At 42.6% G+C, this 21,470-nt stretch overlaps 1 protein-coding gene across 1 annotated transcript in view; it reads right to left on the bottom strand.

Annotated features, from left to right (window-relative positions):
• CALN1 (calneuron 1) overlaps positions 1–21,470 on the bottom strand; it is a 139,857-nt gene that overhangs the window by 92,249 nt on the left and 26,138 nt on the right. The window contains exon 3 of the mRNA XM_080983218.1: positions 6,998–7,206. Within this exon, the coding sequence (XP_080839344.1) occupies positions 6,998–7,131 (134 nt within the window). The 5' untranslated portion in view covers positions 7,132–7,206. The remainder of the gene's footprint in view (positions 1–6,997; positions 7,207–21,470) is intronic.

The following is a 21,470-nucleotide window of genomic DNA, read 5'->3' as shown; positions in this document are numbered from 1 at the left end:
CTTTGTGCTTTGTATGTTATGATTCAAAGACCTAACAATATGATACCCAGAGGCGTTGCTATTGAGGTATATTGAGACCCTGTATATGGGGCAAACGCTCAGTTGAAAACAATTGTCAGCTGCCTCCCTACTGACAAGTCAGACCACAAATCCTTCTAGGGAAAGGCTGTAGCTCAATGAGTAGAGTATCTACTTTGCATGCAGAAGGTCTCATGTTTGACCCCTGGTGTCTCCAGGTGGGGTTGGGAGAGACTCTCTTCCTGAAACCCTGGACAGCCTGTCAGTGTAAGTGATACTGATCTAGATAAACAGATGGTCTGACTCTCTCCAAGGCAGCTGCCCGCATTCCAAAGGATTTGAAAACACACACATACACCAACAAGGAGATTAGTAGTTGCAATCTAATTTCTATCAGTCACTGGGTGCTTCCAGACCATTGCTATGTTGTGGTGTGGTTCAATCACCTCTTGGGAAACCCAAGTCATGCAGTTAAAGCAGGTTGCTCTTCCACCTTCCAAAAACCAGTCCAACTTTTTGCAATATGGAAAGTGATGGGGGAAAGTGTGTGATACTTCTTGCTTGATGCATCTAACCTCCCCACAAACAAATCAGGACCATTCTCAGTAAACTTGTATTCCAAGATCCAACATCTTCCCTGTTGAACCATGGTATTATTATTTTTGTTCTTATTTGTACCGCTCCTTTTGGGGAATATTCCAGCCAAGCTCATTTCTATTCTTGAAACCAATGCAGAACAAACAATTAAACAAATAGCATACAGTGCAAACCTATGAATGTCTACAATGACTTCATTGACTTCACAGACTGTTGTAATCAAGACTGGAGATACAACTGCAACTGTCCAGGCTCATTGGACAGAGTCTCACAACTAAAATACTTTGCATCACATGCTTAGAAACACAGAAAGCTGACTTACACTGAGGGAGACCATTGGTTCATCTAACTCAGCATTGTCCACACTGATTGGCTGTGGCTTTCCAAGGTTTCAGGCAAGGAAACTTTCCTAACCACTGAGTGCAGATGTCGACCCTTTACTCATGAGCTAACTCTGGGGTTATTGATCTCTTAGCATTGGAGAACATGGGCACCAAAAAGTCTGTACCTCATTGCTCTTTGGTCTAGGTCCAGACTTTTTGGTGCCCATGTTCTCCAATGCTGAGAGATGGCTCCATCTCGTCCTTTGACAGCTCCACAGGTTCTCCAGCAGGTCTACCACCAGAGGGGCCCTGAAGGGGATTCTCAGCACTGTCTGTCAGAGACCCTACCTGCTCCTGAGGATCTTCGATCTGTGGGGTGTCTGGTTCATCCTTAGAGGACTCCATGTCTGGCACCAGGTTAGCACCAGGTGTGAGAGAGGGGAAGTAGAAACTCATTTGGCGTTCAGAAGAATGGCACCCTCTGGGTCACTCTCACTTCATTGAACAATGCAGCTAGTAGTTAAATAATAATTTACAAAATATAACAGCTACCACTGCCGCTACTTGTCACAGTAAGCTTCCCCATCCCTAGACTGCAAATGACTGTTCCACCCAGACAGGAATATTCCTGAAAATGCTGCTCCACTACAGCTTGTGATTAGGCCCAGACCCACTTATTTTCATCAAGCTTGCTGCATAATTTGCTTTCAGACAACACTTTTGGCTCAATAACTTATTCCTGCAATGTGACTAGGAACTAAAGTGATTTAGAAATGGCATGCTGTCCAATATTTCTCAGATGAAAATAGGGGCATTCTATTCTACAGCAGGAAGCTTCTCCTGCATCTGATCTCTGCACACACATAGATGTCATATACATATCTACATCTGTCACCTTGAGCCAATTAAAGCTTCTCCATGAAAACTACCTGATGGGATTATTGTAAAGCAAAAATGTGTGAGGGAAGGGATCATGTACAACATCTTCTGCAGATAAAGGGAATGAAATAAAATTGTAGCTGTAAGTTGCCTTGCGTACCTCTCAGGGAAAAAGGTGGTATATAATACTAATACTGGAGGAGACCTCTCAGGGAAAAAGGTGGTATATAATACTAAGTGCTGGAGGAGACTCTTGAGAGTCCCATGGACTGCAAGAAGATCAAACGTATCCATTCTTAAGGAAATCAGCCCTGAGTGCTCATTGGAAGGACAGATCGTGAAGTTGAGGCTCCAATACTTTGGCCACCTCATGAGAAGAGAAGACTCCCTGGAAAAGACCCTGATGTTGGGAAAGATGGAGGGCACAAGGAGAAGGGGACAACAGAGGACGAGATGGTTGGACAGTGTTCTCGAAGCTACAAACATGAGCCTGACCAAACTGCGGGAGGCAGTGGAAGACAGGAGTGCCTGGCGTGCTCTGGTCCATGGGGTCACGAAGAGTCGGACTCGACTAAACGACTAAACAACAACAATACTAATACTAAAATGCTAATACTAATACAGTGGTACCTCAGGTTAAGAACTTAATTGGTTATGGAGGTCTTAACCTGAAACTGTTCTTAACCTGAGGTACCACTTTAGCTAATGGGGCCTCCCACTGCTGCCACGGTGCCGCCGCGCGATTTCTCTTCTCATCCTGAAGCAAAGTTCTTAACCTGAGGTACTATTTCTGGGTTAGTGGAGTCTGTAACCTGAAGCGTCTGTAAACTGAAGCATCTGTAACCTGAGGTACTATGGTACTAATACTAATGGAAACTGTGAGAATGTTCAGGAACATGCCAGGAAGTAAATCCTATTGAACTCAGTGGGACTTAGTTCTGAGTAAAAATGCTTCAGACTGCAGTGTAAGTCTGCACAATCTTTACTCAATAACCTGGGAGTAAGCTCCATTGAATACAGTGGGGCTTACTTCCAAACAAGGCCCCGTTTACAATAAAGGAATCAACACTGCAAGCGTTTCCTAAGAAATGGCTGGCTGCCGAAGCATTTCAATTAAAGAATTTAAGGTGGATTGGTGACCTTTTCCTTCAAAGTTATTGGAAGGGCTTTGTATGCCACCATCACCTTTTCCTTCATTTGGTGCAGGAATTTCATTTTCAGTATAAACAGGACTCCGTTTTTGCACCTACACACACACACACACACACACACACCTTATAATTGTTCTCCAAGATGTGGAGGGGATGAAAAAGGAAAAATGGGACATTCCTGGATCAAAACAGAAACTGGGATGGCTTCTATATTTCTGGGACTATCCCTGAGAAATCAGGACACTTGGAGGGTCTGAAATGGTTCTGTACATGGCAGAGCTGCTCCCTTGCTGGATGGAGGGCAGGATCAGTTCTGGGCAAGATCAGCAGAGAAAAGAAGCTAAGAAGATCTGTCTAGTTTCAGTTTTGTATACAGCTGGGTAGCAGCAACTGCTACCCAACTGTTACACTGCTAAGTAAAATTTGTTCCTTCTAATCCAGTCAAATATTAGAATTTTACCACCAGGAGATTGCTAAATTTGGTAGTGTAAGGACCACACACATAATGATTAAAGTATTTTTTTTTTTAAATCCCCAGGATCTGCCCTGAGTAAATGGGGAGTGATCACCTGGCTGAAATCAAAACAAGGTGATTAATGCATGTAAATTGGGAGTGTGATAAATAAAATTTTATTCTCCCCTCCTTCTGTTTTTCTGTGTCTAATGCTAGATTAGACACAGGAAAACCGCTACATTCCAGGACACCAGTTGGGCACATGTCAAGCTGGTTTCTCTTTGAAAACACACACAGAACATAATGTCTTTCTGGCAGCCTACTGGAAACCGAATCATTGTTTGAGATGTGGGATCAACCAGCATATCTTTTTGAAACAGTTTGATTTTGATAAGCATGGGAGAGGTCTGCATCGGCTCCAAGATTTGGTCTACACTCTGATTCAAAGCTTCAGAAACCAGTCCACCTTGATTTGTGGCATTTCATAGACTGCCCAATTTGGCTTGGGGTTCTATGTGTGCCTGCTTTGTCTCTCTCCCAGCTCTTCACAATTACGATGCTTTTCCCTGCGTAACATTTCCCCCTTTTTGATAGAATACAGTGGTACCTCAGGTTAAGAACTTAATTCGTTCTGGAGGTCCGTTCTTAACCCAAATGTTCTTAACCTGGAGCACCACTTTAGCTAATGGGGTCTCCTGCTGCCGTCACGCCGCCGGAGCACGATTTTTGTTCTTATCCTGAAGCAAAGTTCTTAACCTGAAGAACTATTTCTGGGTTAGTGGAGTCTGTAACCTGAAGCGTCTGTAACCCAAGGTACCACTGTATTAAATTTGCAGTCACACTAGCCTCTCAAGGAACAAACCCTGGCAAAGTACTGGCAGATAGACGCAGGGTCTTTTGTGCTGGGCACCATTAAAGTTGATTCTTGAGTGGGAAGAACAATTAATACTACACAGAAAGCAAATCCTATCATCACCATCATTCCCCCCCCCCCCCGTTATTTCTCACATAGAATCCAAACAGCCTAAAACATCTGCAAATGTAACATCAAAATAGGATACAATCACTGCCACTGATTTCGAGCTTGACCTGTTACTCACAATGAAGCTCTGCTTCTGCATTCTCCCCTCCCTGTCCTTAAGCTTGAAGACATATGTTCTGCTTTTGCAAAGCTGCTTTGTCCCCAGAGCTCTAGGATTGGTTGATTCTTGGTAAATCATTCCCTCTGATTACAAGCCAGACCTGTCAGTTGTGAAGCAGCTCTGCCTCCCGCTCTCCTCATCCCAGAACTAGAGACATAAGTTCTGATTTTGCCAAGTTGGTGTGTGGTTTTTTTTTGGGGGGGGGGGTTTGAATTAAAAGGTTTTGTTTTGTTTTTTTAACTTTCCAGGTAAAATTATTCTCTCTGATTGCAGGTTTGACCTGTCAGTCACAATGGAGCCCTCCCTATACCCTCTCCCCCACTTGGCTCACGGTTTGCTCTTTCCCCCCATCAACCTACCCTGGAGCCACGACATTATGGTAAGCTTAAAGGCATTACTTTCTCTTTCTCTCTTTTCTCTATGCTTGTTTGTAGCATTGTTTTTTTTTGAAACCTGGATCACCGAGGAACCACAAAGCACTTCAGAAATCAATTTATGTTGCCTTCTACAGATGCCACTTTACCTGTCAAGATGCGTGGTTCTTCTGAATGCCCTCCTTGCCCTCCAACTCAAGAGTCATCCTAATATGTTGCACACTCCATGTTTTACACCATCATGTAGGAAGCAGTACAGGAAAACAGTCACCTCTGTGCACCAATATATATATATCAGTATGTCGACACCAGTTTCCAGCCCCTCTCATTCTAAAGACTACTGAAAAACAAGCTTGTTCCGTCGTCCATGCATGACAGCCCTCTAGATGATGGCTATCATCTCTCAGTTTCTTATCCAAGCTAAACATACTGTATATTTATCACTCAAGATTCTGCTCAGTGTTCTGACACTGAAGAAGTCTTGACAAGTGATAACAGAAGATGGGGACTTCTTGGTGGCAGCACCTTAGCTGTGAAACTCCCCTAAGGATAGTTTGGACTTCATTGATGGCTTTTATGGGCAATCCAAACATTTTTAAAAAATCATAAATATTTTAATAGTATGTTTGACTCTGTGGTCTGTTTTAATTTTGTTGAGTTTCATATTCTCCTTTTTTATTTTCACAACACTGTAACAGTTGTGAACTACACTGGAGCCTCTTATGGGTCAGGAAGGAAAGATCTGAAAACTAAGATGCTAACAAATTAAGAAATTTAAAAGTTATGCAAAACTGGGAATTCCAAATGGAACACATTTGCTTTGGTAACAAGACCAGCTCATTTGAATCTCCAGAATGCAGGGTGAAATTCTGAAGAGCATTTCACAAGCTTATTTCAACCAAAGCTGTGATATTAGATAGGAAATAAACAAATGAGAAAGCAAACCACACCAAATCATCGGTTTAAGGCTTTGCTTTCTTCCAAAGAATATATTGCCAAGTTCTGGTTTTCAACAAATGGAATGGAAGCTGCAATAAGGCATGCCATCAGTTGTCTTAGCTTCAGATGCCGTATGGAAATCACAATGGATCCTTCTAAGGAAAGATGCCTCATAGATTGCATATTTGGTTTCAAGGTTGGACTTGTTTTGAGCATCACATGATCATTCTGAGCTGCTGAATAGCTTATCTCATATCTGTTGGGGTTTTCTCTCTGTGTGGATTTTGTTTTAGTGAATTATTTATTTCACTCATTCATAATAGTGTGGTGCATTTTTTTCTGCCAAGGTCTTGTGCAGTGCATCAGTAATTAGTCATTGCTCATCCCTGCTCCTTTGCACTCACCTAAATGCTCTCTCCCACTTAGCTCTATGGAAAAGAATGTACAGGGAACCTTCTGGTTGCAGATGAGAATGCTGCTCATTGAGAGTTTTGTTCTCTGAGGTCTTGCAGAGAGTCTCTGTTAGTGGCCTCCTATTTCTCAGATGCATGACTCATAACAGCTAGAAACTGTGCATTCACTGTTCTGGGCCTAAGCCTGTGGAACTCCCTCCCAACTGAAATAAGACAGAAATCCTCCTTGCTGAGCAGCAGGTGTATGACTAAGACACTCTCATTCCAGCAAGCATTGTAATGTAGCGTTTGGTTCTATTATAATTATATTATATTATAATTCTATTATAATATAGTTTGTTTTATTGTCTCATTTTCTGCAGATTGTTTTTATGTGCACCAAACAGAAATGCACATTATTAAGCAGTATACAAATGCCTTAAATAAATAATAATAATAATGATGATGATGCCTTTTTCAGCAGGGGTCAAGGAAGTCAGAACCATGGACAGCTCACTTTAGCCCTGCTGGTTGGAACAAGCAGGCAGGCAGGTGAGGGCTGGCTGGTGATACACTGAGGTTGTGGGAGACAGTATCCCATTTGCCCCAATGGACTAGCCTCCACTGCCTTTTTTGCTTTGTCCCCCTGTAGAGTGATTTGCTTTGGGGTGGGTGGGTGGGTAATCATTAGAAAATCAAGAAAGAGAAAAACAAATCATGAAACTAACCAGTTGGAAAATTCCAGCTCTCTGTTTCTCTGCAAACAGTCTTCCAGTATCCTCTCATTGGAAGTGGGAGAGTCTTCCCTTTGGTCCTCCTCTGGTTTGGGCTGACCCTCTCCATGTTGTGCTGTCAGCCTCATTGGGCAGAAGAAAGGTGGCTGTTCCCGGGAGAAGCTCAAGTGTTTCAGGACAACATCAAAGGCAGCAATGCGACTCTGAAAGAAATGAGACGGGAAGTTAACTGCACAGCTTGCACCAGTTTATAGTTTATTTAAAATAAACTATCCCCCTCCCCCTTATTATTCATGCTGCCCTCCTTCTCCACCCCCTCCTTTACAAAACAACAACAATTAATTCCTTTGCAATAGCAGGACGAGAGGGAACCACTGCAACTGTGCAGCAGATGTTTGGAGACTCATAAAAGCTTGATGCTACCAGAGTATATTTGTTTGTAAATGGCCCGCATTTATGGATATGGCCTCAGCTATTTACAAGTCATAAGGAATTATTGCTGGAATGGCATTTTATTTGCTTGCTTTGTAAATGTCACATTTGGAGAGGTCGCGCCAGCCAGGGCTTCATTACAACAGAAGTTGGTGCTGAAATTTGGAACTGGGGGAGCCTTGGGAATGCTGCATTTCCCAGGCTTCCCAGAAAGCAGTTTTGGAGAAACCCACAGTAGTACCTCAGCATTAAAGAGGAAGCCTTATTGCTGCTGCTACTGCTCCATACTTTGGGTATGTACCTTTCTTTATACGCTTTGATTTGTATATTGTGTTTTATTATACACCATGTATGCGGGTAGCTCAATTCTGTTATCATTCACTGGTTTTATGCTTTGTATTGTATTTTCAGCTGATGAAGACTATCACGAAACAGTAGTATCAAGAAAGAAGATTCCACCTAAACATTAGGAAGAACTTCCTGACAGTAAGAGCTGTTTGACAGTGGAATTTGCTGCCAAGGAGTGTGGTGGAGTCTCCTTCTTTGGAGGTCTTTAAGCAGAGGCTTGACAACCATATGTCAGGAGTGCTCTGATGGTGTTTCCTGCTTGGCAGGGGGTTGGACTCGATGGCCCTTGTGGTCTCTTCCAACTCTATGATTCTATGATTCTATGATTCCTGTGATGGCCTGGGATTCGGACTTGGAGGCTGAACCTGAGGAATCCCAGCCTGCACAGGAGTCCCTGCCTTCAGAACCAGCTGAGCCGGGGCTGGGGCCTGAGCCTGAAGGGTCCTCACCTGTGCTGGATCCTCAGGTGCAGGGACCAGCTGAGTCTGCTCTGGCTCCTGAGGTGATGGAGGACCCATTGCATGCAGGTGCTCCACTTTCAGCCCCGTCAGGGGAAGCTGAGGTTACCTCTGGGTCTGGTAACCCTCCAGCCTCTCCTGAGCTGCAGAGGCTCAGGGCAGAGAGGCGGTGGGAACTAAGTTCCCGCAGGAGGAGTGCTCGCCTCTAGGCCTGTGGACCGGGGCCACCCTAGGCCTCAGGGCAGATAAAAGCCAGTCAGGCCCGATCCCAAGTTGCGGGAGCAACATTGTTGGTAGCCTGTTCCTGCCTGCACCCTGTCCTGCTCTTCTGCCAGAGTTCCTGACCTCACCCGACTCCCTGCCTTGGACCCAGATTCAGCTTTGATGGACAGCCTCCATACCTCACCCTCGACCTTGGACTGGACTCGGACCTCGCCGCACTGTTAACCCTCGGGACCAGCACAATTCCGGAAACACTGTCTTTGAGACTTTTGGGATGTCTTCTGTTGAAACCTTTTAATAACCATTGTGAGGCTGACCTCTGGTGTCTATCTTGAACGTTCTGTGCCACTAGTCTGTTACATTGTATATATGAACTCTAATAGATTTATTTCTACCTTTTGAATGATATCATTATTCTTTTATATATGCTTTCACAGTTATTAGCCTACATGGTGTGTCTATATTTCTGTGACTGCTCCATGCTTAACAGAAGACTCTGTTGAATCCCAAACGCTTCTGTGAAAGATTATAGGCAATGAGCGAATTTAACGACTCTTCATCACTGTGTGTCCCCTCCAGCAACTATTAACCTTTGGTAGGGACAAGAGAGAAATCCACTTTGGTTCATATTTAAATGTGAATCTACCTAATTCACACTTTCTGAAAGAATACGCAAGCTGAAACACGAACATCCTTCAAAATTCGTGCTGCTCCAAATTTTGCAATGAGATTCTCCAGCCAAGTAATATGAAAGTGCATTTTAAAAGTACCTGTATTCATGAAGACAATGTACAAACATATATTATTTGGGGGGGAATTGCTTTGCAAAAATGTGTATATTTAAATTGCTTGTAAAAATGTGCAGATTAGGAGATATTTGCAATAACATGTTAATGAACATCCATGAGGACTATGCATTGGTACATTGCCTCTGAACCTGGAGAGAACTAGACTTGATTTATTTATTTGTTAATTTTATATCTCGCCTTTCCTCCCAAAGGAACCAATGGCAGCAAACAACAAGTGATGGAAACAATAAAAAACCATTAAAAACAATTCCAATATAGAGGCAAGCTGTGAAAGATCTTTTCTTAAAAGAAGAAGGTCTTCAACAGATGATGAAAAGAAAATAGAGATGGCACCTGCCTAATACCCAAACGGAGGGAATTCCAACTATCCACAACACTAAAGGTCTGATTTCTACATTGTGCTAAAAAGGAATGAAAGAAACTCCTGATGAGATGGTGTCAGCAAGAGGCCTCAAAAGCAGGACACAGTGATTGACTGGGTATATGACAGGTGAGATTATTTTTCAAGCATCCTGTTCCAAATTTGTATAGACCTATCAATAAAGATGGTTGGATGAACTTCATGGCATTGGGGCCCTTGGGTGCTCAACAAGAGAGCTAAGATAAAATATTTCCCTGACTGCACCACCTCCAAGATGTATACAGGGAAGAGGATTTTTATTATTATTCCTTTCCCATTTAATAATAATAATAATAATATAATTCATTATTTATACCCCCCATCTGGGTATTAAGCATTAAAAGCTTCCCTAATTCACATTTTCTGAAACAATGCAGAAACCAAACCACAACCTTTCTTCAAAATTTGTGCTTCTCTGAATTTTGAAAGACAGTTCGTCAGCGGCATAATACATATAAAAAGACATAGACTACTGGAAAGTGTGTATATCATACAAATGAGAAAAATGCATTATATTAAGGAAAATTGCTTTGCAAAAGTGGTGGGTATTGGGGAAAATTGCACGTAAGTATATATATATTGAGAGAAATTCACACTCAGATGCTGATGAATTTTCATGAGGACCTCTTTAAAAAAAAAAAAGAAAACTACATGTGGAAATGTGGAGAACTGTATGACTGGAAAAATGATAAATTTCTATGCAGAGTTTCCCAAAAGTCAAAAGTAAGGATTCCTGCAAAAACGGTGCTGGAAGAGTATTTCACCCCATGGGACCAGCGAAACTAAATGTCTGACTTCTAGTTGTGGCCAGTTATGTCTCTGTAACATGGGACAAAAAGTAATGGTGCTACTCTGGATAATCTCAGTGATCAAGTTGGGATATGAAGGCTGAAGTGGTCCTTGAGGGATCTTAGTTCAGGTTGCTCAGGGCTTTATATATCAACACAAGAATCTTGAACCTGTCCTAGTAGGATATAGTCAGCCAGTGCAGATGTTTTAGCAGAGGTGTCATGTGTCACCATCAGCAGTCTAGCTGCTGCATTCTGCACCAGTTGGAGCTTCAGGACCAGGCTCAAGGGCCTGCCCACATAGAGCACATTACAGTAGTCCAGCCGTGACGGGATTGTAACGCCTGTCACTTGGCAGCAGTCACTACACCAAGGAAGGGAGAGGAAGGACGCAGGCCCAGTCCATTGGTGCTGCAAACTGACTGGCATCTTTTGTTTACCCTCTCCTTGAACTTTTCCATCCCAGCTCGTCATTAGAACAGCTTGCAACTCAGAACGCAAAACTGAGTTTGCTTATTTCCTCCTCCTCCCTCCTCAAACCACTTCCCTTTTGTGTTGTGCATGTTTCAAGGAAAAAAACAATGCTGTCCAGGGTTGTAAAGACTGCGGAGAGAATAACTGGGTGCACTCTTCCCACCGTGGATCATGCTTCCAGGTGCCATAAGAAAGCTGCAGAGATAGCGCAGGATAGTACGCACCCCGGAAATGATCTCTTTCAGCTTCTGCCTTCTGGAAGAAGGTACAGGGTTATAAAGACTAGGACTAGCTGCCTGAGAAACAGTTTCTACCCAAATGCGATTTTGGTTTTAAACGCAGGGTAAGGAGTCTCTATGGAAGTATATTGTATTTAAAAATGGGGTACCAGAGTTTTTAGGGGGCTAACCAGGTTGGGATAGCAGGCTTGTTGGGTTTTGAATGTTTTATGTAGATTTTTCCATTTTGTTGTTCTGTATGGGACAATAACAATAAAGATTATCGTATTGTATTATTATATTGTAAACATGAACTGCTTTTTGTGCTCTGGGAAGAGCGACTGAAGAGTGTGACAAACACACTCCTGTAGCCCAGTGACCTTGATCACACATGCACAGTTCACAAGTGTCTCGGCCTCAGCCCAGTATACCTGAAGGAGCGTCTCCACCCCCATTGTTCTGCCCGGACGCTGAGGGCCTTCTGGCGGTTCCCTCATTTCGAGAAGCAAAGCTACAGGGAACCAGGCAGAGGGCCTTCTCAGTAGTGGCGCCCGCCCTGTGGAACACCCTCCCATCAGATGTCAAAGAGATAAACAACTACCTGACATTCAGAAGACATCTTCCTGTTCAGGGAAGTTTTTAATGTATGACATATTAGTGTATTTTTGGTATTTGTGGAAGCTGCCCAGAGTGGCTGGGGAAATCCAGCCAGATGGGCGGGGTACAAATAATATATTATTATTATTATTATTATTATTATTATTATTATTATTAGTGTCTTATTGAGGTGTGTGCATACAACTAGTGTTTGCTGTCAGTGCAAGGTTTTCCACTTGTGGGACATTCTCCCTTCTTCCCCCACCCACTGCATGCCCCCTCCCCAAATCTTGGGGTTCCAGCAACCCTCCAGAGCAGAAGGGGGCATGAGGGAAGGAAAACAGGGCAGTCCTACTCCCAGGACACTTTACTCAGTGCTACTTTGGATACAACCCACAGTTTTTGTTCTTCTGTATACTGCAGGATTCACCAAAACATGCTGACACCTTTCTCCTGCTTCATAATTGGCCTCACTATGGCTCTAATACTATTTTTGAAAGAAGAGGCCATAGAAGTGAACACTCGCGTCCTATCAAAAAGACAGAGGCTAAAACAAAACTTCATAAGTCACCAAACAGGCGTTCAGGGAAGAAATGCATCTGTTCAGACTTTATAACTACGAGCTCTTCTAACTACAAGCAAACCCACCACCAGGCGCACACATTTTATAATACAGAGACTTCCTCCACAAAACATTTTTTTAAAAAAGACCATACACACGAGAAAAGGAAACTTACATATTCTCTTTAAAAGTAGAAGACCGTATTATAGATACCTTTCAAATCCTGTTATCGCAAAGAAAGGATTTAGACCTCTTTTCTCCTAGCGAGATCGCTTTCACAGAACCATGCTGTCTGCTTACAAAAGCAATTCGTGTAAGGCAAAGTTTAGGATGACTATACCTGCACTCATTTGCTCACCTGAACCTACTGTAGCCAGCCCAGAGGTCTAGAATTTTTATCAATTTATCACCAGTTGACTTTTTTTTTTTTAAGGAGGAGGAGAGAAGAAACAGGCGATGATCTCTACAATGCTTTTCTTGTTTAAGAACTGACTCTCCCCTCCCCCAACCCCGAAGCAGTGTCGCATGAAACTGTTCGGAAGCTGGACTGGGTTACACAGTGAACCAAGCCAAAAGCTAAATCAGCATTTCTTCAGCCTTACATTCTTTCAACAGCAATTAATTAGAATCTTCTACTGCTTAAGAGCTGGGAATGAGTCTTGCTAAATCACTAGAGCGGCTAGTCGAATGAGGAGTGGTTGAAAGAGCCTGGGTATGATATGCTGCAGCACAGAGAAAGATCAGGGGAGGCATGGTTGGTCTTCGGTGATAGGACAACTACCACCCAGTTGATAACATTTCCTTCACTGGTAAGGTGATTGAGAGGACGGTTGCCAGAGAGTGTCAGGCAAACCTGGGGGAAGCTTCTTGTGGTTTCACTTTGGGGGTTTGCTACCATCAAAGCGATATATGCATTTTGTTAAATAAATCAAACAAAGTGGTACCTTGGGTTAAGAACTTAATTCATTCTGGAGGTCCGTTCTTAACCTGAAACTGTTCTTAACATGAAGCACCGCTTTAGCTAATGGGGCCTCCCACTGCCGCCGCGCCGCCAGAGCACGATTTCGGTAGCCATCCTGAAGCAAAGTTCTTAACCCGAGGTAATATTTCTGGGTTAGCGGAGTCTGTAACCGCAGCAGCTGGGGCACTGGAGTGGAGAAAGAGGGAAATCCTCGGCCGCTCCAGCACTAAATAGCATGGGCCACGGCTCCCGGGCCAGCTGATTGGCTGGCAAGGGAGATGACGCGTCCGAGGATTCCCCGATCTCGCGGGGGCTGCAAGCCAGCCCCCGCGCATGTGGGGGGAGGGCATGAAGCCCACAACCCCAACTCCTCTCCAGCTCAGAAGTGGCTTTAGCGGAGTCTGTAACCTGAAGCGTCTGTAACCTGAAGTGTCTGTAACCTGAAGCGTCTTTAACCCGAGGTACCACTGTACAGTGGACGCTCAGGTTGCGAATGTGATCTGTGTGGGATGCACGTTCACAACCCACAACGTTCACAACCTGCAACAGCGCGTCTGCGCACGCACAGGTTGTGATTTGGCGCTTCTGCACATGCGCAACTGCCGAAACCCAGAAGTAACCTGTTCCAGTACTTCTGGGTTTCGGCAGTCTGTAACCCCCAAAAACACAACCTGAAGCGTTTGTAACCCGAGGTATGACTGTAAAACTGATTATCTAGACCAGTGTTTCCCAAACTGGGGTCTTCAGCTGTTTTGGGACTACAACTCCCATCATCCTTAGCTAGCAGGACCAGTGGTCAGGGATGATGGGAACTGTAGTCCAAAAACAGCTGGAGACCCATGTTTCTGATCTAGACCCATCTCAGTTTGGCTTCATAAGAGCTGCTGGATCAGGCCAAGGACCCATCAAGCCTGATATCCTGTTCTCAAAGTAGCCAACCAGATGCCTATGGGATGCCCACAAGCAAGATGTGAGCACAGTCGCATGCTCCTCTCCTGCCGTTTTCCAGCAACTGATGTTCAGACCTGTGGCACTGAAACAGCCTTAGCCACCTTGACTGATGACTTTTATCAGGAGAAGTTCAAGGGGAGTATAAACAAATAATTTTTGGATTTTGTAGATATTGTCTCCCCCCCCCCCCCATTTAATTTATTTCTACTCAACATTGGAAACAAATTTCCCAACACCCTCTGAAAGAGAATGTGATGCTCAGGCTGATAAGTATGTGGAGAAGTAATGAGATACCATTGAATTTTGCATTAATTTTACTCTCTGGTCTTTCTGTTTGGAACATCTTACGTTTTGCCTGTGCTTAGAACCCAACTCTATTGGTACTTAACCTGCTGGGCAGCTCCCTTGCCTTCTCAGAGGGCCAGAACGGGACATTGGCTCATGGCTTATGTTCTTCACCACTAACACTTGTCCTACATGTTCCAACACATTTTCCTTTCACGCCATGTTATGGAAATAGATCCAATTTTAGGACTATTAGAGAGCTCTGAATTGCTGAACATGAAGGCCCTGAATTCTCCAAAGGGACTGTGCCTGGAACAGCTGTTGATTCTCGTTTTAGCGGTATTTGGAAGCTGACGCTGCTAATAAAGCTTGAAATTGCCCTAGTTTAGTCACATCATTGAGCAGATGTGAAATTCCCTTAACACGAAGTCAAGCATGAAAAAGGTGGAGAGGGGATTCAAAGCAGGAGGAAAACGCCTGGCTCACAGGCACTCACTTTAGCTTCAACATGGGTAAAGACCTTCCTCTCCAAAGTATGTCCCACTATGACTGCATACAGAATGCCTTATAGTGGATTTACAAACAGCATGGTGACAAGGTTCAGGTGTAAGAAGTAAGGAGCCAGAGACCTGTGCTGTTTCCAGAAACAGGAAGGGTCAAAGAGGAGGCCTTACTCTGGTCTCCTGGACCAAACCTCAACCATAACTGCTGCAACCAAGATGAACCAAGATGATAAAGGGTCTGGAAATCAAGCCTTATGATGGACTGTTGAGGGAATTGGGTATGCTTAGTCTGAAGAAGAGAAGACAGAGAAGTGATATGATAGCTATCTTCAGTTATCTGAAGACATGGCAATTATCCGAAGGCATGGAGCAAGCTTGTTTTCTGCTGCTCCAGAGGAGAGGACCCAAACTAATACATTAAAATGACATGAAATGTGATTCTTCATCACTTTCTGATGGCAAGAGCTGTTTGACAGTGGAATGGACCACCTCAGAAGAAGGTGGACTCTCCTTCATTGGATGGCCCTCTGCCAATAATTCTTTAGCTTTGGTTCCTGCATTGCTGAGAGTTGGACAAGATGACCCTTTGGCTTCTTTCTGACCCTACAGTCTTATGTTTCTATGATGAAGATGTTTCAGGGACAACTTGCAGTCAAAGAGACCCAGAGTCTCCAGGCACCCTTACTCTTGCGTAGGGATGAGTGAATCTGTTCATTTCCATTTCTCTTTTATATAGTCTTATGTCTAGGACTCCACACTTCCACACCAGTTTGTGATTTGTTTATTTTAATGTCCCCATTAAAATGCATCAGGATTTTAGTGAAATTTTTCCTAAGACATGCATGTTTGATTGCGATTTCCCCCAGTGTCTACTACATCTTTGCAAAGCAATTTCCCCTATTAAAATACAGCAGGATAGCAGTGAAAGCCCAATGATGTGACAGTTATATATCAAAGAAGCATTGAAGAAAGATGGCAGGTGCAATTCTGCTGTGAAAACTATTGTGCTAGTTTTCCTGATTATAATGCCAGCATTTCTGTCCCACTTTCTAATGTCCCTTTCACATGGCAGTACTTGTTGTGCTATGGAACGGTGGCTTTTTGATCAATATACGACCACGTGATGCTAAATTGTAAGCAGTGGGAAAGAATTGTATGGCAGCATAGAGCCCCACATTTTGTTGTGTGAAATGACAGTACAGAACTCACCCCCCCCCCCCCGGTTTTCTGACTTAACAAGGTTGCAAATTGATTTTTTCCAGAAACAATTAACAAGGAAATGCATGCTAAACATCTGCTAAATTCCACTAGACTTCCAGAAGTAGCTTTTATGTCCTGTTAAAGGTCGCATAAAACATGGAAATTAAGATGTAAGGAAACACTGGGAAGGTGGAGTAAATTGCCTTCTGAATGCAGCCAGAGAAATTGCAAGAGAAGCAAAATGAAATATTAACAATAAATATGCTGTTAAGTTCCCAGAGTCTTTGTTTCTAGGGAGCACCAATGACGAAGTATAGAAAACGGAGGTGGCAAGAGATTGTGTTAGAGCAAAATGACAATTGAAAAGAGAAAGAAAAGCAAAACGCTGCGAGTCACCAGAGTGTGTCATTCCCTCGGAAGTACTTAGATAACTCAAGTATGAAATTGTTGGTTTTTAAAATAAAATATCTAAGTATATCATAAGAAATCAAAAGGGACCTTTCAGAAGTCCGGGAAACTGCAGAGCAATCAACTGTCATCCCAGGTAAAACTGCCAGAAGGGGCTGTTGCACCATAATTGTTATTCAACATACAGAATAATAATCCATGCTGAGGATGAATTCAGCATGAATTCACCAGGCTTTTATAATTCTTTGAGAATGTGGAACAAACATGTAGATGTGCAGCTGTTGGGTAGAAATGGTATAATCAATCATTTACCAGCTCTGAAGACGGCTTTCATATCACCTCTTAATCAGCCTCAATCCATCCAGCGTGGTCTGGAGCCAACCCCCCACCCCCAACTGCCCATATTATCGGTAGAAATTGCTTCCATTAATCTGATTTGGGGCCTTTGTCACACAACTGCAGTGTCAGATAAGATTCTGCAAAGGAAGACTCTGAAGATCTTGTGGGTATATGACGTACGCGGTCATTTATCTTTGGGATGCTTTCGACCTACCTTAAGTGTTTCAATACTTATTATTTTTTATTAATTACATTTATTTATCATTTATATACAGTGGTACCTTGGTTTCCGAGCATCTCAGAAGCCGAATGTTTTGGTTTTCAAACACCGAAAACCCAGAAGTAAATGCTTCTGTTTTCGAAAACACCTCAGAAGTTGAACGGCTTCTGCTGGATTTCCCCCCCTTCAATTTTCTCCATTGATTTTGGAGACCGTCCTTTGCACCTCGGTTGTCGAACCTTTCGGAAGTCAAACTGTCTTCTGGAATGGATTATGTCCGACAACCGAGGTACCGAGGTATTAAATTTACATGTCACCCTTCCTCTGAAGATCACAGGGCACTTTACAGCATAAAAATACAAACTGAGAACACAAAATACATGAAAAACAAACAAACACAAACCAACCAACCGATAACCCCACCTCCCACAAACACCTATAAAATGCCATTTAATCTACCAAAGGTCTGCTTATAGAAGAGCATTTTTGCCTGGTGCCTAAAGCTATGGAATGAAGGTGTCAAGCAAGCCTCTCTGGTGAGAGCATTACACAAATGGGGAGCCACCACTGAAAAAGCCCATTCTCATGTTGTTACCCTTTGGACCTCTTGTGGAGGGGGCACACGAAGAAGGGCTTCCGGTGGTGTTCATAGGTCCAAGTCAGTTTTGTTACCTTTACAATATTATGATTTTGAACAACAACTCTATGCTAAATCATTTTTATTTATTTTTCCCCATTTTTTTTTACCAAATAAGCCACATTAAAACAAATTTAATACAATTTTTCCAAAAAATGGATTCCCACACTCCGTTCCTGATGTGTCCAGAGGTTCTTTTTGTTGCTGCATTATTTCCCTAGTTATTTCTAATTCACATTTTTTAAACTTATTATCTTTAACCATCAGCCCTGCATGTACAATATTTAACATTTACAATATCTCCAAGTAAGGTTAGTCAACTGATTATCACTCCACAATGAATCAATAATTTTCATTTCTAAAATACTTTCCCCTCATTCTGCGTGTATGAAAGCCTCATAATTCACATTCACTAGATGTATAGCAACTGTATGAATGAGAAAGACTAAATGAAGGAAACAACATTCTTTGGAAGATAAAATGGCATTTCACAGGAGTGCTGTGCCCATTTGTCCAGAGGCACCCAAAGGCTTGAATATGGTGGGTTGCGGTCACATAGCCTTATAACCCAGCAGAATGTATGCAATCAAGGCTTCTGCCTAGTTGTCATTAAGGATGGGAGAGAAATTTGATTCAGTTCACATGTAAAGGTGAACATTGAATTTGCACTTACTGAAAGAACTGAAGTTAGACACCGTCAACCTTTGGAATATTTAATCAATACCTTGATTTTGCAATGCAGTTCCCCATCCAAGTATATACAGTATCTCCAGTCAACATTGTTTTAAACTACTTAAGAGCTGTTTGTTTTTTATAATCAAGCATTATATAAAATTTGCTCAATAAAGCAACAATAATGAGCACAAGGGTACATACATTGGTGTAAAATGCACATATAGTGTAAAATGTGTACAAGTGAAAATAACATAGACATATGCAGTGCTTTTTTCGGGGGGAACGCAGGGGTATGCGTACCCCTAAACGTTTTGCAAATCTAACAGGAGAAGAAACTAACTTTTTTTTTAAAAAAAAGAATAGTTTTTTCTCCAGCGTGGTGAATCGTCATTTTCATTGTGACCCCCGATGGCGTCTTCATTTCCTTTCCTGGTGTTTCCTAAGTCTCAGACAGAAGCAAGCGTTTAATGTGTGAAGCAGTGTGGAATTTGGATGTGTGGTGTTTTAATGGTGAATGTTTGGCCTCATTGAGGGGCAGTGTTTCAATATGAGTAGGAGAATTACTAACTATTTTTCATCAGAGGAATTGGGAAGATGTTAGTGCACACAACCTCATGCGAATGTAGAAGTTACTGTGATCTGTCAGCTGTGTAATATGAGGTAATGCATGTCCTTCGTACTTTTGTCCATTTACTGTATTTACTTCCCCCAATTTGAATTATAAAATGGTGGTTTTCTTGAGTCAGAATGAGAGTACCCCTAAACGTTTTTTTAAAAGAAAAGAAGCACTGCACATATGCATGATATTTGTGGGATCTGTTTTCTTTTGCAAAAATGTGTATATTAGACAAAATTGCATGAAAATGTATATATTAGGGGCAATGCATGCTAAAATGTTGATGAACTCTTATGAGACCTTTTAAAAATAATAATTCACAAATAATAATCCACAAACTGATGTGGGAATAAGGGTAACTGAACTTAAAGATAGGTAGCCGTGTTGGTCTGCCATAGTCAAAATAAAAAAAATCCTTCCAGTAGCACCTTTAAGACCAACTAAGTTAGTTCTTGGTATGAGCTTTCGTGTGCAAGCACACTTCTTCAGATACACTGAAACAGAAGTTGCCAGATCCTTCTATATAGTGAGAAGGTGGGGAGGGGTATTACTCAGAAGGGTGGTGGGAATGGGAGATTGGCAGATAGCTGGGATGAGCCTGCTGACGACTCTTAACGACTGCAATGGGTCTTACAGGAAAAGGCAAGGGGTGAGAAGGTGAGAAATGGCTTAGTCATGTATAATGGGATAAGAATCCAATGTCTTTGTTCAAACCAGGTTTCTCCATGGTTTTAAGTTTGGTAATGAGTTGCAATTCAGCAGCTTCTCTTTCCAGTCTATTTCTGAAATTCCTTTGTAGTAAAACAGCTACTTTGAGATCTTGTATAGAATGTCCTGGGAGATTGAAGTGTTCTCCTACTGGTTTCTCTGTTTTGTGATTCTTGATGTCAGATTTATGTCCATTTATTCTTTGGCGTAAGGTTTGGCCTGTTTGTCCAATATAGAGAGCTGAAGGACACTGTTGGCATTGTGTATGGCATCAAACAAAACAGAGAAACCAGTAGGAGAACACTTTAATCTCCCAGGACATTCTATACAAGATCTCAAAGTAGCTGTTTTACTACAAAGGAATTTCAGAAATAGACTGGAAAGAGAAGCTGCTGAATTGCAACTCATTACCAAACTTAAAACCATGGAGAAACCTGGTTTGAACAAAGACATTGGATTCTTATCCCATTATACATGACTAAGCCATTTCTCACCTTCTCACCCCTTGCCTTTTCCTGTAAGACCCATTACAGTCGTTAAGAGTCGTCAGCAGGCTCATCCCAGCTATCTGCCAATCTCCCATTCCCACCACCCTTCTGAGTAATACCCCTCCCCACCTTCTCACTATACAGAAGGATCTGGCAACTTCTGTTTCAGTGTATCTGAAGAAGTGTGCTTGCACACGAAAGCTCATACCAAGAACTAACTTAGTTGGTCTTAAAGGTGCTACTGGAAGGATTTTTTTTATTTGAACTTAAAGAGTGAGGAGATGAGAAACAGAGAGAAACTAAAATCAACATATTCTACCATTCCTAATTGTTGTGTAGGAAAGACCATAGCAGAATATGAGAACTCTGGAGACAGAGCCATTTTGGGGTGGAAACCTCTACAGCTCCCCAAGAACAAGTGTGGCAATTCCACCAGCTTCTGCCTCCCTGCCTCCCTTTGTGCCACTATGTTTGCCACCTAGATAGATGCAGCAACTATCTTTGGAAATGATAACATGTGTGCATGTGTGGTATGATTGAAAGCTCTTGAACAGATGGAATTAACTGAGATCTCTGGTGCTCTGTGCCTCTCCCCTCCAATCCCAGGTTGCATTCATGACACCTTTTCATCCTTCTCCATCCTTCTCCACAACTCCCAGATCAGACACGTCTGTTGTGAGGTGTGATGAACGACACATTTTGCTTAAAGATGTTCTACCGTTTCATGAGCATTTTTAATTCATAAGTCTAATTTAAACTGTCAGCCGTCAGGCTGATACATAGGATTCATTTGATATATACTCCTAATTCAGTGCAAAATATTGTGACTATAAAGAATAAATCTATGACATCTCATTCCGATCTTCTTTTGTTGTGCCTAGGCAAATATCTTAGCTTTCAAACAATGCCAGGTTACCAAATAGGCAGAGCAGGCACTGGCCTATGGGTCCCACACCTTTTAGGGGGCCTGCCCCTTGGTTTATTAAAATTGTTGGCTGGTAGAATCAAAAACAAATTAGGAGAATTTGTGAGGGGGTTTCCTGAGATTTCGACTGCCTAGGGGCCCCCGCAGGGTTTAATCCGGCACTGCTTTCAAATATGGTGTGATAAGGGGAAGGTTTTTCCACTGGCAGAGGAACGGGGGGCAGGGGGAGCGCACCGCTCCCAG

This window comes from Podarcis pityusensis (assembly GCF_964106645.2).
Source record: "Podarcis pityusensis genome assembly, chromosome: 15".
Lineage (NCBI taxonomy): Eukaryota > Metazoa > Chordata > Lepidosauria > Squamata > Lacertidae > Podarcis > Podarcis pityusensis.
This window is presented reverse-complemented; position numbering and strand designations above follow the sequence as displayed.